Source organism: Brienomyrus brachyistius, chromosome 2, assembly GCF_023856365.1.
Source record: "Brienomyrus brachyistius isolate T26 chromosome 2, BBRACH_0.4, whole genome shotgun sequence".
Lineage (NCBI taxonomy): Eukaryota > Metazoa > Chordata > Actinopteri > Osteoglossiformes > Mormyridae > Brienomyrus > Brienomyrus brachyistius.
The window spans coordinates 25422033-25444375 of NC_064534.1; the positions used below are offsets into that span (position 1 = coordinate 25422033).

The 22343-nt window shown below is 39.2% G+C and overlaps 1 protein-coding gene across 1 annotated transcript; it reads left to right on the plus strand.

Moving 5' to 3' along the window:
• The first annotated feature begins 4931 nt into the window (after positions 1-4931).
• Positions 4932-22343, plus strand: LOC125719993 (hyaluronan and proteoglycan link protein 1-like). The gene is made up of 5 exons (XM_048994929.1): positions 4932-5047; positions 13399-13505; positions 17703-18065; positions 20572-20874; positions 21378-22343. Exons 2-5 carry the CDS (start codon positions 13424-13426, stop codon positions 21665-21667), a joined length of 1038 nt encoding a protein of 345 aa, XP_048850886.1. The 5' UTR covers positions 4932-5047; positions 13399-13423; the 3' UTR covers positions 21668-22343.

The window sequence follows — 22343 nt, forward strand, 5'->3', positions numbered from 1 at the left end:
TATATTCTAACTTATTTGCCATCCATCCATTTTCCAAACTGCTTATCCTACAGGGTCGCAGGAGTCCAGAGCCTATCCTGGAAGCAATGGGCATGAGGCAGGGAACAACCCAGGATGGGGGGCCAACCCATCGCAGGGCACACTCACACACCATTCACTCAAGCATGCACACCTACGGGCAATTTAGCAACTCCAATTAGCCTCAGCATGTTTTTGGACTGTGGGGGGGAAACTGGAGTACCCCAGGATAACATGGGGAGAACATGCAAACTCCGCACACATGTGACCCAGGCAGAGACTCGAACCCAGGTCCCAGAGGTGTGAGGCTACAGTGCTAACCACTGCGCCACCATGCCACCCCATAGGTATGCCCTTAATGATAAAATAATATTTTAGTTTTTAGTCATAGTAGAATGAATTTTGCATTGCAATAAGGTAATATCAAAACCTGGCAAGTTGTCTATTTACAAATAAAAGAGAATTTTTAACAGATGCTTTACCATCGCAAGAAACACAGTTGTGAGCAGATGCAACAACAATGAAATATAACATAATAAATCACACTGACAGGTACAAAGTGAAAACTAGAATGAAAAATTTTGATGAATGTCTTTACTCCATATGCAGAGGTTTAGAGGTTTGGAAGACATAAAGACAAGCTGATGTTCAGTTTCTGATGATTTGCGCCTGATCATCATAGATAATCATATATTTCTGGAATAGGTCTGGGTTTACAAGTATAGAATACAACAATGCAATAATTTATCTAAAAAATTAGATAATAGTTAATGCTTACATAAAATCTTGTATGGTTGTAAAGTTTCTACATGCAATTAAATATGTCTAGTGCATTCTTTCTTGTTCTTGACTTTTTATACTTTACCAAATCTTTCACATTTTGTTGTAGATTTCAGTAAACATAATTCAGTTCTACTGTGCTATGTACAGTGCCCTCCACAGTTATTGGCATCCCTTGTAAATATTTGTAAAAAGTTAGAAAAAAATCCACCTTTTGGTGAAGTAGTTTCATGTCACACTGAAAACTTGAGAAAAATCCAACCTTTCATTGAAATAAATCTAATCTAAGAAAAACTAATCCTGCATCAAGAAATAATTATTTTCAACAATTTCACACATGTGCCGCGATTATTGGCACCGTAGCATTTGATACTTTGTATAACAGTATAACAGCACTGAATCGTCTCTTGTAACACTTTATACAGTAAGGTTGGAGAATACAGAGCAGGGCATCTGAGACCATTCCTCTTTACAGAATCTCTCCAGATCACCCAGGGTCCGAGGCCCTTTCTTGTGCACTCTCCTCTTCAGCTCAGCCCACAGGATTTCAATAGGGTTCAGATGGCCATGGCAGAAGCTTGATTCTGTGGTCAGCTAACCATTTTTATGTTGCTTTTATGTTGGACATGTGCTTAGGATCACTGTTTTGCTGGAAGATCCAATGATGGTTTTAGCTTCCTGGCAACCAATTTTTTATTTATTATGTCCTGGTATTTCATGGAGTCCATAATGCCATGTACCATAACAAGATTTCCAGGGCTTTTGAGGAAAAACACAACATCACAGAAACACTATATTTTACAGTTTTATAGTAATTAATACAGCCATCCTTCTTTTTACCTTGAATGGTTATTGCCAAAAAGCTCAATTTTTGTTTATTCAGAACATAGAACATGTTTCCAGTCAAAGTAATAGTAGCATTTTGCGAACTCCAGGCACTTACATTTGTGGTTTACTGACAGAAAAGGCCTCTTCCTGGTGATTCTTGGGGATTTTTTGCCTCTCTTACAATCCTCCTTGTATGTGGGGACAAAATAAACTTGAATCCTCTTCCAGGCAGGTTTGTAACAGTTCCAGTTCATGTCCAGTTTTTTATTATTGCCCCAACAGTAAAAATGGGCATTTTCAGGCGAGTAGCTATTTTTAATACCCATTTCCTGACTTATGAAGGTCAACACACTTCTCTCTCTTTTGGTTTGTGCATTCTTTTATTTTTCCCATGTTGATGGATGACTAAGGGTATTTAGCTTCTGTGTCACCTAATGTTTGTACCGCATTTAATCAGGAAGTCATGGATTACAGCTTGAAGGTTCCTATTCACTCCAATCTACTCAAAGATGTACAATTTACAGGTGAAACATGTTTCAGTTACATCGTGTGCACTATAATTTCCAGGGGTGCACATGTGTTCTTGTTAAAAATAATTATTTCATTTATTTCAACGAAAAGTTGGATATTCCATGTTTTTTTCAGCGTGAGATGAAGCTACTTCACCAAAAGGTCGATTTTTTTCTAATCCTTTTTGCAAATCTTTACAAGGTGTGCCAAGAATTGTGGAAGGCACTGTCAATAGCATTGACAGAAAGACTGAAGAGTCATAACAAAGATTACATTTTGATACAGAATGCAGGATCTAAAGCACTCGAGTACAACATGGAATCATCGGGAGTTTGTTTTCCATTGTATCTTAAAGCATGCAAATGCTCATCTTGCACTGTGAGGAGCTACATAAGAGAAATGACTAGTCTAAATGACTGTTAGAGGATACATGCATGCATATACATGATAAAAATGTTTGTATTGTGTGGTCTGAAGATTGTAAACAGTAGTCACACTTACTCCCATGAAAGCTACTATATACTGTAGGTCTGACACAGCTGCAGAGTAAATTTTGTGACTGAAATTGTAATTTTTTTTTAAAATTTTAATTAGTTTCTTATTTGGTTCCTTATCCAAATAATAACCATGGGATGTTATTGTAAAGCCTTATTTTCCTATGCATACTTAATCTTGTTGTACTCTGAATGCTTAATATGTAAAGCCTACCCCAGGAAACAAATAGGAACATTAGTAGAACAATAGCTTTGTTTTTCCCATAAATACCATGTTAATTTTACCAGCCACATATCCAGTGCAAGGTCAAGGGTATGTGCGCCATTTAAATGATGAAAAATAAAAAGGTAACATTTAAACACAATGAGGTTAACGTGGCATGAAACATACTATAATAAAATAGATACTTTAGTATGGACAACAAAAGATGTAAGCACACATGCTTTTATAGCAGTTCTACAACCTGCCCGACCAGTTCCCAATATCTTTGACAGCACATGCCTACTTGCAAATTAGGTGACCTTCTAATTCATCCAAGCAGCATCAAACGTCGAACAAGGCTCAATGTTTTTTTTTTTCTTTAAACTCAGGGGTCACGTTAACACTGGTCAGCCTGATACCCATCTGTGTTTCACAGCTGTATCTACAATGTGCCTTTATTGATTGTAACAAGCTGCTGTAATGTTTAATTTAGTTGCCAGTAGAGTTTGCTCAAGATGTGCTGGTAACTAACAGCAGCCTCAGACTGTTTTTATACGTCTCCAGTTTTCACCTCTTTCTTCCCAACACTTGTCTGTTGCAGTGTTTTCTGCCCCTTTCCCAAAGCCCATAGAATAAGAATTATGTTGTTTATTCCGCATTTTAAGATTAAAAATGTTCCCTGCAACAACAGAATTGTATAGTTGAAAAGATAAAAAGGTAAAATTCTTATCTATTTACTATACAGACTGTGTGTATACATATAATATATATGTGTGTGTGTTTATAATACAAGTTCAATGATACAAAGACATTTCATTATGAGAAAAGAACCTTAACGGTTTTTAATTACAATATCACTGAAATATTGCTGTCGATGTTTTAAAATGTAATATCAGAAGCAGTACCGTACCTAACTTTTAAAGAAATCCTTCACAGTCCTTTACTGGTGGTGTGCTGTCATCTCATACCAGCAGCGTTGGGGGTTTAAAAAGGAGTTTGCATATTCTCCCAGTATTGTGTGGGATTACCCCTGCAGACTACTATTCCATCCAAGGTGTCTCCTGGCATGTGTCCTGCATTACCACCCAGACGCTATGCAGAATAAGTGGGATATACATCACGATTGAATTCCAACTTCTTGCAGAATGATAAATTTCAATTCTTTCTCCAAATGTACAGAGAAGCAGATACAGACTGAATTATACACATTGCTTGCATTGTGTATTTAAAGCACGTCCATTGGGATTCTTGGGTTTTCATACATCCCATTTTGTTCTACAGTTAAAGGATCAAAAGCACAAGGTTGGCCAGTATGCAGTACTCCTGGTGCAGCTGGGGTTAAGGGTGATGCTCAAAAACCCAACAGTGATTTGCCTGCTCTGCTGACCGCAGGACTCGATCAGGTGACCTTCCCGACACAAGCATAATGTAGATCCCCTTACCTGCTGAGCTGTACTCCAGCCTAAAAGAATTTCAACACATTACAACTAATATGCTTTTATTGTCATAAAAGGTGCAAGCACAATTTTGATAAGCAGCTGTTTCTAATTTGTTAAACTCATGTAAAACTGTATTTTGTTACTTATTAAAGCAGATTCCAGACATTTTAAATATGTGCGCAGTATAAACACATGCAATATATGCACAATTATAAAGATGAAGAAAGTAAGACTATACAAGCCTCATGTTTACAGTGTGGTGGTGATTATCACAAGCAAATGCTTTTTGTCTGCTTGCTTGAAGGAACTTCTGTATTAAGTTGACTTCTGTATTAAATAGTGTAGATTATGGTCAGTTAAGGTGAAAAGCGTTTTAAGAGATTTGCATCTGCTAATAAATCGCTAATATATTCAGAGTAGATGTATTAACACTTTCATTATCAATTACAAAGACCACAGAATAATACTACAGACAAAAAAACGTATTCCTATATATTCCTACATCTACTCTTAAAATAGAGTCTAGGGTGATGGCCACACACCAACTTTACGCAACTGGATGTTACGTGACACCTATCACAACAATCCAATGCTAATCGTATATATCTCGCTTATATTTAAGCTGCTTAACTTCTGTTATACGAATTAAGCAGAGTAGCAAAGATTGCCGTAGCACGTAGTTTTTGTCTATGACGTGTGACCTACTACATATGAGCAAGTCCGTTTACTCACTCGACGCAGTGTTTTTACTCAGTCCGGACAGGCGGATTTAGCAGGTAAGCTGACCACATTCATTTTTGGTTTGTTTCTGGTATAAATTTTTGTGACTACCGTCATCAAAGAGAAAATATATGTAAAAATATTCAATTTTGTTTGACATATGGGTAGTCTAGGCCAAATCTTTCAGACTCTCTCTAATGAAACTTAGTCAGTTCATACGAATTCGTTTTTAAAATAACATTTTCTACACTATTTCACCGCATAACTATGCAGTATTACCAAGCTTTCAGACGAGATTCATCCCTGATAAATTCTAGCGACTTCCTGAAAGTGGCGATATCAGCCTGTTTAAAACTTAAAAATGTTTCTTGATGAGATTTGTGACAATACCACTGATGCTATCTATTTTCGAATTAGACCAACCACAAATAGGCCTATGAAAACATTTCTTGATCAATGAATTGATTAAAACCTTGACAGATTCAGTGATAAAACACACAGCCGCATTTTAATTTATATAAATATGCATCAATATAAAACGCTAATTTGTCTCCCTATTAAGGTTTAATATTTGCGTCCGCATAAGTAGCCTATGAAAATTTTGAATATGCATATATACACCTTTAAATTGCTTTTTGAAAAATTATTTATCACTTTATTAATGTTTCCACAATGAACACAAAGCGTATTATTTGTCGCTGGTCTGAGGAGGTAATGACATTTATTTGCGCTGATATATAATGAAACTTATACTGTGGACATATATATAGGATTCGATTCTACTAAAAGAAATGCCAGTTAACTGAGGACTTTTATAAATGAAAATTATGTTACAATTAAGAAGATGTTCAATTTGATTGACATTTCTGTGTAGAAATGGGTGTCATCTATCAGTTTCAAAACTGAATGCGTCTCTAAGGCGCTGGCTGTTCAGAGGGACTCGCATTAAACGGTTTAGCCAGGCGATCGCTTTGTACTGTATGAATGAGAGATTTAAACAGTTTTAAATACATGGTGGTTATTTTGAATTGAACATGTAACAAAAATGTATCCGAAGACGGACATGATATGGGGAGACTTGAAGAAAAAATCTTAAAAGAACTTAAAGATCTTGCCATTTTGAATGGAGTATTTAAAGTTCAAATTAAAATCTCACAATAATACAGCCGTGGCCGATTAGCATTCGTATTTCGGACCAAGACCACGGGATGCAAGTCAATTTGGACGTATCTCGATATTCTACCTGTGCTTTACATATACATTACTGTATGCATACTGTATCACAAGTTAGATATAGACGGTTGGTCATTCTCCTACACCTGTTACAGCAGTTATACTAAGCGATACATCTGTTAAAGCCCTACTACAGTACCTCCGCTCTGAAGTGTCTCTCGATTAGTGTATATTATTTATTTACTATTGACCTCGGACGAAAATGCATAAAACTTAAATGAGGATGTCCTCTAAGGGTTTAACAGCAACTATCACAGAAACAAAAAGCTCCAGATTTCTGAATGAATTAAAACGTGGAAAACTATAACACACTGGTTAGATTAGTATACACATCCCGTTTAAAATGGAGTGTAATTGTTCTGTTTTGCTGTTTTATTGTGCTCGGTATGTAAGCAATCAGGCCCATCCTTCGTGTATCATGGCGATTCTGTGAATAGGGGAGTTACCACACATACCCTCAGTTGGAGGGTCTGAATCCTGCCTCCACTCCATATGTCTGGCGTTTGCCTGTTCTCTGTCTTGTGTAGGATCCTCCTACAGTCCGAAGACAGGAAGTTATGCAAATTATCGGTCTCTCAAATTCCTCATGTGGAACAATTGTGTGTATGCATGTGTATGTGGTCAGTGATATACTGCCATACCAAACCAATCAAGCTTTGTGCCCTGTGCTGCCTGGGATAGACTGCAGGTTCCCCTATGGTGGATGATAAAAATCTAGCACCACCTGGACCATGTCTAGGTGAGCCTGGCACTCCAAGATGGATGAAAGCTCATCAAAGAGCTACGGCACTTCATGGTAGACAAAGTATTAAGGTCTCATGAGACCGAGGTATTTCAGATTATATTCCAGATTGTTTAGCAAAAAGCTAACACAGAGTCTGCAGTTGAGAATATTGCTCATTTCATGCCATTCATGATTCTCTTCAGGGTGGACAGGGTCTTCAGAAAGGATAGAGGAAAAAATGACACACAGGCATCTGTTTGTGTAAATGTAGTCCATTGAAGAATGACTGCACCATCAGCAATCATTTTGAATTAAATCCTTGTGCGTGTGTCTTAAGTGAAACACTAAGAGTTTTTTTTGACTATTGGTGGTTACAACAACAGAAATCTTACTTGACTTGTACGATTTCAGTCATTTAAAAACACTACTCCTTAGCATTAATGAAATTCTCCATAAAAGGTCCTTATGTAATTGCTTCTGGCTTCTAGGGACGAGAGAGAGATAATCCATCTTCCAGTCTCCTATTCAGGGTCTCAGAGTGAAATTGGATCATGATTTAGGATCTTTGAAGACAAAATTGGAACTGTGGTTATTTCAGACAATAGCCTTTGTTTTTAATGCAGGCAGTACATAACTGCAAGATATTGTAAATGCTGGCAGTGGCAGCTTAAACATTAAATGCTGTTCTGGGTGCTGGCCAGTTATTGTACATACTGAGGCACTATGATGAAAAAGACAATAAAACTATAATGAGACAAATGTGCATAAATCTGTGGATATGCTGCCTTGACAAAGTGCTTAGAGCTGATATGTCTCTTCTTCATTACTTTCAATGACCCTGAATAGCTCAGAATTATGCTGAGAAGGTATAAATCGTAGGCGTGTGAAAAATATCGATTTTATGATTAATCTTGATCTTGGTTTTTTTATTCGATATCAATTCACAAAATCCCAGGGTCGGTCAACTTACCTTTTTATCGGTTCTCTTATCATATAGGTGATTTCTTTCTCACCTATGGAGGGTTGCAATAGTATTGCGCAATTGCCTCGTGCCGCCAAGAAGCGCCAAGATGCTTTCTAGAAGTACTTGACAGATACCCTGGAAATGTGAAAGTTAATAAATGTGTTGTGAGTTGTGACATGTCGGTCCAAAATTACACCTATACATTTATTGCACAATCCAGTTATATACTGCTCTAAAAATTAAAGGGACACTTATTAATTAGAGTATAGCATCAAATCTATTAAACTTCTGGGATATTGATCTGGTCAGTTAAGTAGCAGAGGGGGTTGTTAATCAGTTTCAGCTTTGGTGTTAATGAAATTATCAACAGGTGAACTAGAGGGGCAACAATGAGACGACCCCCAAACCAGGAATGGTTTAACAGGTGGAGGCCACTGGTATTTTTCCCTCCTCATCTTTTCTGACGGTTTTTTTTCACTAGTTTTGCATTTGGCGACAGTCAGTGTCACTACTGGTAGCCTGAGGCGATACCTGGACCCTACAGAGGTTGCACAGGTAGTCCAACTCATCAAGGATGGCGCCTCAATACGTGCCATTGCCAGAAGGTTTGCTGTGTCTCCCAGCACAGTCTCAAGGTCATGGAGGAGATTCAAGGAGACCTGGACAGGGCCGTAGAAGGTCCTTAACCCATCAGCAGGACCGGTATCTGCTCCTTTGTGCAAAGAGGAACAGGATGAGCACTGCATGCCAGAGCCCTACAAAATGACCTCCAACAGGCCCCTGACCAAACAATCATAAACAGACTTCTTGAGGATGGCTTGAGGGCCCAACATCCTCTAGTGGGCCCTGTACTCACTGCTCAGCACCATGGGCACAAACAGTTTATTTATATATTTATTTGTCTGTTTGTTTATTTTTTATTTTTGTGTGCACAATGTACATTTAACTGATGCATTTATCCCCAAAACTTACAGTAAAGGGAAGGGCTACAATTTGTGTGCATCCTAGAATTTAAACCCAAGAGCTTTGCATTAGCAATCTGTTCCTCCTCAGACCAGCTGCATTATTGATGCAATACTAAATTACAGTATATAGTAGGGATTAGCTATAATCAATAAAAACAGTATTCATACTGTAATCAAAGTATTTTTAACTCTTGGCTCTTCCACTTAGAGTAGACTATACCATTCCCTAACTCACAAAACAACAAGGTGCTTATCAAACAAGTGACTTTATCTTGGCTGAACTCATGTTTTCAATGGTTAAACATGGTTAATTACTCACCTTTTCAGATATACGCACACATGTACACATACATACACAGATGAGAGCAAAGCTTGGAGTCTGAGTGCGCACTAAAGTCATTTATTTGGTTACCCTGGAGTGCTTCATGCGACTTGTGTAATTAGGTTTGCCAGATCTGTACCTTTTCTTTCTTGTGCAACCACTGACTAGGCTGGAATGAACTAGGGCTAAGTGACACAAATTAATTACCCCATGATGTCTAGCCAAGCCAGGGTTTGCCCTTGAAAAAATTTTCTGTATGATCACAGTCTGAAGGAAATATTATTAGATGCCTACCTTACACACTTTCCCCAACACTCCAAAAAGAAAGAGAGAGACAATTAAATTATCTCACAATAAATTTCACTGACTAGCTTCCAGACCGCTATGTATATAACAAGGAGGCTAGCAATGAAAAATCAATATATGCTTATTATACAATATTCAGGAAATTATCGTGTATCCCACAGTTTTATTATTGGATTGATTTAGTTAGTTTGATTCATTTATAATGTTTTTTCGTGAAAGTTTTGGTGATAGCATTAATTTCTTTGAACATCTTTTTGCAAATGAAATTGTTTACTAGCTTGATTCTATGACTTCTGGAATGAGATTTGTGAAAAATCTGTTAGCTGCATGCAAAAACAAGAAACACTGTCTGTTTCAATAAACTGGCTTAGTAACCCCAGTTCCTTCATCATCTAGGCCTATTACTGGAAAATATAAAGTACAATCTGTTCAGCCAAATAGTCCTGCAGGCAATATTATTTGGCAGGCTATATTTCAAGGGGATAGCATATGACATCTTTCTAATTTTGAACATGATCAATTTGTTGGAATTATTTTTACAGAAGCGTATTGTATATCTTACAGTATGGATGGTAAAATCACTCTGGAACTACTACTGTATGCAGTTATTATTTTGATTATTAATAGCTTACAGAAGATAGGTGCCACAGTGGTTTCATGGGTAACACTGTTGCCTCACATCTCTGAGACTGAGGTCACAAATCCCACTCCTGCTGGATAAGCAGCTGGAAGACTGAGTTCCTGTACAGGGAATTCTATAGGTCCCTTTACTGGATAAACAGCCTGAAGACTGGCTAGGTTTCTGTGTGGGGAGTTTCATATGCCCCTCTACTAGACAAGCAGCTGGAAGACACACTATATGGACAAAAGTATTGGAACACCTGGCCATGACGTCCACAGGAACTTTTATGACATCTAAATCCATAAATTCATCCCAAAGGTGTTCGATGGGTTTGAGGTCAAGGCTCTGTCCACACCAAACTCACCTGTCAATATGGACGTTGCTTTGTGCATGGGGGCACAGTTATGCTGGAGCAGAAAAGGCCTCCCCCAAACTGTTCCAGCAGAGTTAGAAGCACAGAATTTTCCATAATATCTTGGCATGTCTTGGGTGAATAGAACTACAAAGAATACTGCCACTACATGTATACAAATGGGATTGATTCACATGCTAAAACTTGGATAGGAAATGGTATATGAAGACAGAAGCAGTGCTAAGTGATGGCAGCACAACGAACCAGTCGTGTTAACTGATTTAACACAGATGGGCAACACACCGCACAGTTGTGCTGTCTGTTTTATGTCACAATTCAGAAGGATATATACACACACAAACACACAGACAAATTCATGCCCCTGAGGCACAAGTGACTTCCTAATGACAGACATGACCGTTCACTTATCCAACATTTTCTCATGAATAGGAGGATCACATCAAATGACCTTCAAAAAGTGGTGGTGAACTGCACTGCTATAGGACAGTTCATATCAAGCTCCTAGACACAGGACTGAAGATCCATAAAGCAAGGAAGAGACCCTTCATCAGTGAGAAGCAGGGAAGAGCCAGGCTATATATATAGATACTTAGTCTGCCCTTATCGAAAGAGTTTATTTCCCCTCACCAGAAAGAAGCGATCCAGAGAGCACCATAGCCTCGGATTTGGAGGTGCTGATTCTTAACTCTGCTGCTTCACACTTGACATTGAATCATTCAAACACAACATCATCTGTAGATAGCAGTGATGGTACCTCTAGCTGTCCATACTGGATACCCTTCCAGCCACGACTTTGCCTTGGTATCCTGTCCATGAAAATCATGAATGGATGTGGAGACAGAGGTTAACACCCCCTCTGAATGGCTGAAGTTTTGCACCAGGCATATAGACAGAAATTCATACACAATTTTAACTGGACCAAATGGACAGATTTCATTGTTCCCTGCAGTATGTCCACCACAATGACCTTTGATTACCATAAAGGCTTCAGCCCCAGTGACTTTGATACACCAGACATTTGCCTTCTTGTAAGAAGGCATGTAACTGAGTTGAGGAGTTCATGTTCCTTCCATCACTCAGGAATATCCTGTGAATTTGGATATTGTTTCTGTATCCCAGCTAAACACCAGAGGCAAGGCTACACCTGCCCCTCCTGAGACATCTCTGGGTTTTCCAAACCATCTCTGAAACTCTCCATTGCTTCTCAATACTCCTCGCATTCACCGGCTTTGGCCTATGGAACTGTTTTTGCTCCAGCCTTTCTGGCATGTCAGTACCTTCCAGTGGGTTCAGGAGACCCATGTACAAACATTCCATGAAGACCTCCTTCTTCAACTTGATATCTTCCCTCACCAGAGGTGTCCATTAGTGGGTCCCAGAGTTCCATGGCAGGCAGCTGTAGTCGCAGCTGTAGCCACAGCTGTTTACAGCCTCTGTGATGACAAGAGGCCCCAACCATATCGACCTCATTTGGTACATGGTAGAATTTTCTTTTTCCCTGGAGGTGTGCGTTTAATTCATCTTTTACTAAAGTTTCAACCAGATATTCCCAGTAAACCCTGATTCCTCATATAGGATTTCCTGGCCCTGAAACAGCCTTACCATCAATTGGTTCAGCTGATGGCTTTGCCTCTCTCTTTTTAATTGTGTCTCCAAAATCCATGGCCTCCAGTCAGATGACAAGGCTATAAATTCAGTCTTTGGCTTACAATACCAAGTGTACTTATGAATATGCTTTTGTTTAAACATGGTGCTTATTTGGGAAAAATCATTGCTTGCAGTTTGTATTATATCTTTGATCAGCATCATAAACTACCGATATTTGACTAAATTGGCCTAACAGAAAGGCTTGTAATAGGACCAAATCAAGTTTGACAAGCTTTATCTTGTACACTTATGTAAGTAAGCACATGGCATTGGGGTGAATGCTTCAAGCACATTTTTAAAGTAGCCATCTTCATAATTAGGATGATTTGAGTTTCCCTGAGGTTATACCATTTGACATATTGACCTAGTCGCACCTGATCATACACTAAAAGTGTCAAATTATCTGATATCTTAATATAAGTTACAAACCTAGGCATGCGGCAGGTTCATCCAGGGTTCCTCTATGATCAAATGGATTTCTTGCACAATATGAATTTCATGGCTCTTTAATTGGTGGTTACACCACATTGACAATAAAAAAGTTGACTTTTCCATTACTTTCTATTAAACAGTTCTAGTGTAAGATTATACCAAACTTGTTCATATGGTGTTTTATTGATAATTTCAAATATTTTAAACAAGTTTAATTAATTGGTTCATTTTTTATGGTTATACTACATTCACAATTTTGCCATCATCCCCCATTCATAAAATTTATTAAAGCCAGAAAGTTTAGACAAGGTACTGAAAAAAGGAATCTGTGCAAGTAATTTCTTTATTTTCAAATTTTATCCATCCATCCATCCATCCATCCATTTTCTGTAAGGACTTGTCCTGTTCAGGGTCATGGGGGGCTGGAGCCTGTCCCAGAAGCTACGGGTGCAAGGCTGGGAAACACCCAGGATGGGGCACTAACCCATTGCAAGGGACACTCACACACCGTTCAGTCACACAGACACATTTTCATGTTTTAATGTTTTTAAATTTACGTAAACCACATAGATTAGAAAAAATTAGCGTCACTCGCTGGAAAAATTCTATCTTCACAGTCACTTGTTTGAGAAAGGGGTGTTGTTTGAACCAAGTTCGAAAAATGTTTGAAGTAAAAGCACTTAAGAGGGACTTCAGGGGAGCCCTAGGTTTTCAAAAGCACTCAGATTTGCAGCTGTAAAAACTGTCAACCACAAAAGAAATACATCAGTGCATTGAATCCAGTTTTCTGACGTTTCATGCATATTTCTTCTTTTTCAGCAAAGAGCCCTTGGTGCATAAAAAAATGATTACCTTGCTTGCCTTGGTATTAATTTTCGACCATGCTTACAGCAACATGGATCCCAAAATTCCTGTCTACGTATCAGGTGAGGAGAACTGTGTATGCATGTACGTATGTACTGCACAGTCTGCATGACTTCAGTGAAAATTATACTGCAATTTATTTTATTTTTGTAAATGGTGCATGGTTGGTATAACTACCTTTGGTAGTTAAATTGTTTTTTGTTTCTTTGATTATTAATTACATCAGAATTAACATTATGTGGAGTAAACAAATATATTTGTGTTTATATTACTAAACAATATTTAAATATTAAGAATAATTTTAATACTGCTAACAATATTTCTTACCTACGTCCTTTCCAATCTTGACCAAAAGGGAGTGTGCTCCTTTTTGTAAAGCAATGAATTTGGCGCTTACTGTAATATGTGGCTGTTATGCTGGATGCTATCTATTTGTGTTAAACTATGTATAGTATGTATCAAAGAATGGCACATCTTGGCGTCTTTCCACACTACATTTTGCCGACCGGGGGGGTGGATCGATTGTCAGCCAATTGAGTATCCCTATTTTATGAATATCCCTATTCATAGTATCCCTGTTTTATGAATATCTCTATTTTGTTCACAACGTGACTCGATGAAGTCACCCATGTGTCGCGGAGCTCCCATCAGATATCTAGCAACTCTCTTCGATAATGTTCAGGGTGCGTTGCGAGACGAAACACCTCCTTCTGGGAACACCGGCAGCACCAACACAACCCTTGTCAACCTTCATGGTCTTATCACAGAAGTCTGTGGTCAGAATTCACAAACTGGGCACTTCTATAGACCCTGCAGTTCTGGAGGAGCCTCCAGCGTCTACCTATGAAGATGTGATCGATCTCCTTTGCTACACCCCCAGTATTGGAGCACCAAGATCAATGATGCGGTTCAGGACGTTGGAACCAGGATCCAGCGACCCACAGCCCCTGACCTTTTGTAAAGTCAAGGAACATGGAGCCACTCTCACCCCGGTCTCCAGACCTATGGGGACTCAGTCAGTGCCGGTGGTGGCATTGAAGTCACCTATGACCAGAGGAGTGTCACCTCATGGGCACCCATCAACCACCAAGCTGATCCACTACAGCAATAGCTACTGCAATAGTATGACAGCCACCAGACCGAAAGTAGGTATACCCACCTACAAAGATCTGGCCACTCCCAGGTCTGCATACCTCAGAGAGGGCTGCCACCAAAATGCGGAGTTTACGAACCTCCCCTGACAGCAGAGAAAGATGGTCATCTTGCCAGAGAGACAAGACGTTTCAGGCACCCACCCGGATGGGCCGCAATGCAGCAGATGACGCCTCAGAAGCTCACCAGCCCCGATCCCCAAGAGTCCTGACCCTATTAGCTCTCCAATGGTTTCAACTCTTCGGGGGATGAATCTCGTAAAGACTTTCCCCATCCCTTTCATGGTGTGTACAGCCTTCCTGTGGGCGGCTGCAGCAGAGCTACTCCCGCGGAGAGCAGAAGGGTATCGTGCCTGTTTATCCCTCTGGCGACGGCATTATCGGCGATGCCGCGTATCTTTCTCGTGTAATTCAATTCATACTGAAACTCGCTGAAATCTTATTGTAGAAACATACAAAAAAACACTGAAAATTATTGGAAGTATTAAAGTTTTTTAAATTAGCTTAAATCGGCAAAAAAGTAAACCATGTCACCTTACTTTGTTTTACCTTCGTTGGGGGTGTGTAGTGCCGCCCTCACCTGAAGATCACTCTTCGCATTCTAAATAGCCGCATTTCCGTGTATTCAAATCGCATTCGCATGGTAATTTGATGAACAACGCAACAGTGAAACGCGATCCAGATACATCACCATCAACATCATAAAAAAGGGGGGGGGGGGGGGTGGCCAGGTGTGAATGGCTCATGCATACATATGAAAATTGCTACATATTCAATGAAATGAAACCAGAAATAGTGACATAAGTTAGGTTTTTCTTATTCGTATCTCTTGATCTTGTTTACCACATTTCATCTTCATGTAGCCAAGACTTTGGTGATCAGATATCTGGGATCAAAACAAACTGCCACCATTGCTTGCTATGTACTTTTATAATGTTTCTACAAGTGTTCCAAACTGCATTTTGCAATGTCTATACTTTGATGTCAAATTACAAACTTCACATACATCTGACATATTTACAAAGTACACTAAGATTAAGATGAGTTTAATGCCAAAACAAATATATAAGAAATCATTTACTTGCCATGAATTAAGCACCCAATGACTCAGCTGTTCGGACATCTAGGGGAAGTTCATTGCACCACATTCCACCACTTGTTTTGTTGTGGTTTCATTTATTTCAATCTTGCCTGTAGAACTGCTGTAGATGTCTGACTGTAGAAGTCAGGTCTTGGTACACTATTTTCCAGTTTCAAACTATTTACTCCATCCTTGTGCCCTGTGCTGCCTGGGATAGACTCCGGTCCCCCCACAACCCTGACCATGGATAACAGATTAGAAAGTGGATGATAGGTGGATAATCATTACTTGAGCTGCTGTTGCATCATCCAGGTGGGTGCTACACAGTGGTGGTTCAAGTGGCTCCCCATTGGTTCTGTGAAATGCTTTCGGTGTCTTAAAAAGGACCTGATAAATTTAACATTTATTTATTAATTCATAACACTTTGTGTGGTTTTCATGAGGTGTTACATGTAACAGAGTGAGTCTCCACCTGATAATTTTTGCAAAGTGAGGTTGTTCAATTGCAATGTTCTAATCTCCCTAAGGTGGGCAGGAAGATGGTTCCTGGGGAAGTATTATACAAACAAAACATCACATTCCAATACATAATTCACTTCTCCACCTGAAGGAGGAGCCATAAATTTCTGGTACATTGTAGATCAGATGGCAGTTGAAGGCAGGGGCCTTGATGGATGTATTCCAGACTAATGAAATTGGCTTTAGAGCTTTAGTTGCTATGGAAGAGAGGTGTTGGGCAGGTTTGGGTTTATTCATGAAACCATTAAACCAAAAGTGGGTGGGTTGCCTCCTCCAGGTTGGGGATGAGTTACTACCTCAAGCAGAGGTGTTCAAGTACTGTATCTCTTGATCTTGTTTATCTTGATCAGAAGTGTGGAATAGAGCAGAAGATTGACAGAAGTGACTGCTGCCCCTGTGACCTGGATAAGCAGCAAACAATGGATGTATGCAGTAAATACAGTAAAACCTTGAATTGCGAGTAACTTGCTCTTGGATTGCGAGTGTTTTTCAAGACGTGTAAAAATTTTAAATAAATTTTAACTTGATAAACGAGCGAGGTCTTGTAATACGAGTATTACGTATATGCGTCTGCCTAGCGTCACGTAATCATAACTGAGCCAATGGTTCTTTTCTCTCTCTCTCTCTCTCTCTCTCTCTCTCTCGCTGTGGGATTTTGGGTAATCATCTCCCACGCTCGGTCTCAGTCGGCGTGCCTCACTCGTATAGTTAAAATTTTGTAGAAAAGCACCATAAGGCCGTAACAGTGTAACCTACCCAACGTGAATCTGTTTACTGACAATGCAATATCCAAATTTCCGCAAAATTGAAAAGAAGGCAAAGCAGCTGTCATTGCATAGGTTCATTGTTAAAGTTGCACCAAAAGAAAAATATTCCAGTGAGTCAACAGATAGCAATGATTCTGTCAGTTATAGTGAAAGTCGTCCTACAAAATAACCTAATAACAAAATAATCTTTTCCTCTCTCTCGTCTCCCTCACACCATCCATGATTCTTTTCAAAGGTAAAGTGCAGGTTATTTGTTTTATTTATTTTTACCATACATTTTGTATTAATCATTTTTATATGAATATTTTTTGGTTGTGGAATGAATCATTTGAGTTTCCATTATTTCTAATGGGAAAATTCGCTTTGATATACAAGTGCTTTGGATTACAAGCACGTTTCCGGAACTAATTATGCTCACAAACCAAGGTACCACTGTATAGTGATTTTTTTAAGTTACAGGAAGCAACTTCAGTTCAGCTCATTGGCTGTCTGCAAGGGATCTGTAACTAAGAGAGATTTGCCTTTTCAGTGTATTATATTTAAAATAACCATTGTTGATGTTTTATTAAATGTATGATAACCTGTAAATCCAAAAACATAAAATAATTACTCTACTAGATGTATACCCTTCTACTAATTTTTGGCTTAACTGGTCAAGCTTTAAGTTAATTCTCATGAGTTAGGTTTGAATAAGGTTTAATTTAGGTTTAACAATAACAAAATATTATTTCTTGATTTCAGAAAATGGCTCTCGCCTGTCTGTGCATACACAAGAGACCAAAGTGGTCACTTGGCGGGGCAGCAATGCCACTCTACCCTGCAGGTTACAAGGCAGTTCACATGACTTTACCACTGGCGAAATGAGAATCAGATGGTCCAAGCTTTCGTTGGACCACTCGGACGAGGTGGATGTGCTGGTGTCCATGGGCATCTACAAGAAGGTATTCGGCAGCTTCCACGACCGCGTGTACCTGAGAGAAGCAGATGAGAATGACGCCTCACTGGTCATCACTAATGTCATACTCCATGACACCGGTGTGTACAAATGTGAGATCATCGACGGCATGGATGATGGTGCTGGAATTATCACTTTGGAGCTGCAAGGTAAGCAGAGTGATCTGCCAAGATTGCTTCTTGGTAAAGAGAATGCAGTTGTGTGCTTGCGGCAGATACAAATAACCATATCAGTAAACTGCTGTACAAAGGTATACAAAGAATACTAATACACATAAATCAGGGAATTTTCCACACAATAAATGAACGATTATTCTACCAATTAGTCAAATTAGTAGTCTCACACCTCTTTTTTTATCTTTGGCTGTAATATTAAACATGGTTGACATTCATGACAGAAACATAAGCTGTCCAAGGATTATTGCTTTTGCCATTTCCTAATTATTGTATGTGAAGGCTAATTTGGTAGCATCGTTTGCCGTGTTTCCCCCAGCTAGATGTCCCATGCTTATTGCTTATTCCAGTGCTGATGTAGCACAGTACAGGTAGAATGTTTCATGGAAAGGGGCCAGATTAGTGAAATGCAAACAGATCAGCACAATAAAACAGATTGAATTAGGAAATTAAAATCCATAACATTAATTTATCATTTTTTTGTAGTAAATAAAATGTTATTTAATCACTGTTCCTGCATTCATGATCTGTGGTAGTATTTGTGAGTGTTCCTTCATGTGCTTCTGTGTAATGATTGTGGTGCTAGGATTTATAGAATGGCTTTCTTGGGAAAAATATATGATTCCTTTGCCATCTCTGTCCATCTGGCATACTTATTGCCTCAAGACTGTGACATTATTGCTCCATAGATAACTGTGTCACGTTTATTTACAGCAATACCAGGCCCTCTTACATTATAACCATTATGTGCCCATCCATTGGAACACAAATAAGAGCACATACAGTAATGCAATATACAGCTCTGCAAAAAATTGAGACCACAGCAAAATTTTCAGTTTTACACATTTCTCAGTTTAGCTGTACTGTGTAAACATTTTATTTTTTGCAAACTCCAGCCAGGCTCTTCCCTGCTTCTCACTGATGAAGGTCTTCTTGGGGGAAGCGTGTGGCTCAGTGGGCTAAGCCTGTGTCCTTGTAATCAGACGGTTGCAGGTTCAAACCCAGCCTCAGCACATCTGCAGGTCCTTGAGTAAGACCCTTAACCCCCAGGGTGCTGCTATGGGTGGCAGCCCTTCACGGTCAACTTACTCCACAAACAGCAAGTTGAGGCAGGCATAAAGATAATTTCCCTGCAGGGAATCAATAAAGTATCAATTAATTATTATTAGCAGTGCACTTCACACCACTTAATGTTTCCCATTCAACGGTCACTTGGGATCATCTATAAATTTATGAGGCACTACCAGATAAGTTGATGGTCATCTCTGGCATTAGAAAGTTGCTTCCTCCCTCTATCTGGCTGGTTTTTGGTCATTGCCAGTGTCTCCTGCTTCATCTTCTTGTTGTATACTGCTGTCTTAGAAACTTTGAACCTGGAAGCAGTCTCTGTCAGAATCGCAGTTAAGCGGGTAATCGGACGGGCAGGTAAGTGGGCAGGTAGGAACAGGCAGGCAGGCGGAATACGGGGAAAACTGGGATTTAATAAGGGGCAGGACAGAACGGAGCAAAACACTGGCACTGACATTGACTAACATCAATGACGGACAAACAACCAGGGCAAAACTTGGACTCAAATAGACAAGACTGGGCGAAAATAATCAGACACAGCTGGGCAAGATCGGGGAAGCACACGTGGATAATCAGGGGGAGTGGCACACACGAGGATCGTGCGAGCTGGGCATGACAGTCTGCAACGCAGTGTAGCTTTCTGCCAGCAGGACCAAGATTAAACCAGGAAAGAAATAATATAGAGTGATCTCTTAATTTTTTTCCAGTGCTGCATATGTAACATGGTGGGTGGATTGGTGGCTCTTAGTCTAGGGATCTGTTCCAGTAATCAGAAGGTTGCTGGTTTGAATCCTATGAATGCCATGAGTGATCTTACTCTGTTGGGCCCTTGAGCAAAGCCTTTAACTTGCAATTTCTTCATTCTGGGTAAGACATTAATCTACATCTAGCTCTGTAAGGAAGTCCCCCAAACTTGCAGAGAAATTTGGGGGTTGGTGGCAGGATTGGCACTGCAGCCACCAGAAAAAAAACTCTGGTCCATTCAGATTGGTGTGGTGCTGAGGTATAACCCACTGCATGGCTGCACTCATGCTGTAATGCAGTGCAATGGCCTGTAATCAGTGTGAGCCCCTTACCTGTATGTATATGCCATATACAATAATTTGAATGTTTCCATTTATTGTTATGGAGTTACATGTCTCAATTACTAAACAGATACTTGTGCAACATAATTATTTCCACAGGAGAGCAGTATTAGGTAAAGCTGGTACATGCATATGTTATGATACTGAAAGCTAAATACCTACAGTAATGGATCAATATATATGGATTTTTATTTTTTTAACTTTGTGCAGAATTTGTTTAGAATTCTTTCTTAATTCCTCTAAATTTATATTTTGGTTGTTATTGTTCTCTTTAATGTCTCATTTAAATGGTGCAATAATCATATTCACTTATTTTTTTGTTATAATAGGTGTTGTGTTCCCGTATTCTCCTCGTCTGGGACGCTACAACCTGAATTTCTATGATGCGGAGAACGCTTGCCTGCAACAGGATGCAATTATGGCATCCACTGCCCAGCTGTACAGTGCTTGGGAAGAAGGGTTTGACTGGTGTAACGCTGGCTGGCTCAGTGATGGTTCTGTGCAGTACCCCATTGCTGTACCCAGGGAACCATGCGGTGGCAAGAATGCAGCGGCAGGCATGAGAAGTTATGGATCACAAAATAAGCATAGCAACCACTATGATGTTTTCTGCTTCACCTCAGACTATAAAGGTTAGATCAGCTCTGAATGTACACACACTAATGTACATTTACTAAAGACATTTTTTGTGAAATTAAATTTTATTCAGCATGCAGTAATATGGTCGTGACATGACTTTGTTCTGATGAACTGTGATTATTAATAAGAACACAATTGCCAATCACTACATCGTTATTATTATCATTATTATTATCATCAATAATAATAAAAATAGGTGTTATGGTCACTGAGGTAGAACTGTTGCCCCACAATTCGTTGTATGAGCTCCAACGATGATAAAATATTGTATTTATTTTATGGTTAGGGGTTCAAATTCAGCCCCTCACTCAGATTGGATTTTACATGTTCTCCCTGTGACACCCACCCACTCACCCACCCACCCCTAACTCCTGCAACACTATATTGGATAAGTGCTTTGGGAAAGGATGGATGTTAATAGCATTGATTTTATAAATATGAAGCATTTTTAGATCTTTAAATATAAAATTGCTTTTTTTTCCCCTCTCTCCTAAAGGGCACTTCTACTTCCTGACTCAGGCAAGCAAGCTAACATATGATGAGGCTGTGAAGGCATGCAAGAAGGATGGTTCTGAGATCGCTAAGGTGGGGCAGATATATGCTGCCTGGAAAATAGGGGGGTACGATCGCTGTGATGCTGGCTGGCTCGCCGACGGCAGTGTACGCTACCCCATCTCAAAGCCACGGAAATACTGCAGCCCCACTGAGGCTGCTGTGCGCTTCGTCGGCTTCCCTGATAAAAAGCACAAGTTGTATGGTGTTTACTGCTTCAAGGCCCTCGAGTGAGAGCGAAACGGCAGTCAAGAATTAATTGATTTTTTTACTACAAATACTTTAACTAGTGTGAACTCCAACTGTGATAATCCTTTTTTAATAGATTTTTTTTTAATTCTATATTCAGTTTCTGTAAACATAAAGCAATGTTCTTTCACTGTTTATTCTTATTAATTTTACAGTGGTGAAGTTCAATTTGCAGATTAATTTACCTAATAGTTTTAATGCAAATGGGCAAGAATAAGAAATTCAAAACTGTGTGACGTCAGAAGTTATGACAGTTTTACCCTGTTTGCGCATAAAATAGGTATGAGAACATTCAAATTAGTTGAAATACAAGCTGAGGTGAATTGGAGTTGTCAAGTTGTCGATATGTGTAAATGTCTGTCTGAATGGTGTGTTTTGCCTGTGAGGGTTTGGTGACCCCCTATAGCACAATCAGTGAATGAAAATGATTCAAAGATGGATGAGTCTGGTTTTTAGTACAGAATAAACAATTATTTTAAAACACTTAAAAATTGCAGTGGAATACTGTGCAGGTCATAACTTGCCTTTTTATGTATGAAGTACTTTCTTTTGAAAATTTTGGTAATTTTGGTTTTTTCTTTTTATGAGTTATTCTTCATGGAACTATTTCTTGTACCAAACTTAAAAAGTTCAAATAAAATGTTGATTCTTCCCTTGTAAA

Bases quoted from the DNA above. Each gene is read 5' to 3' on its own strand.
- LOC125719993 (XM_048994929.1), top strand. From the start codon at position 13,424: ATGATTACCTTGCTTGCCTTGGTATTAATTTTCGACCATGCTTACAGC. The intron at 13,506-17,702 runs GTGAGGAGAACT...TCTTGATTTCAG, and splicing joins AATTCCTGTCTACGTATCAG to AAAATGGCTCTCGCCTGTCT. The intron at 20,875-21,377 runs GTTAGATCAGCT...TCTCTCCTAAAG, and splicing joins CTTCACCTCAGACTATAAAG to GGCACTTCTACTTCCTGACT.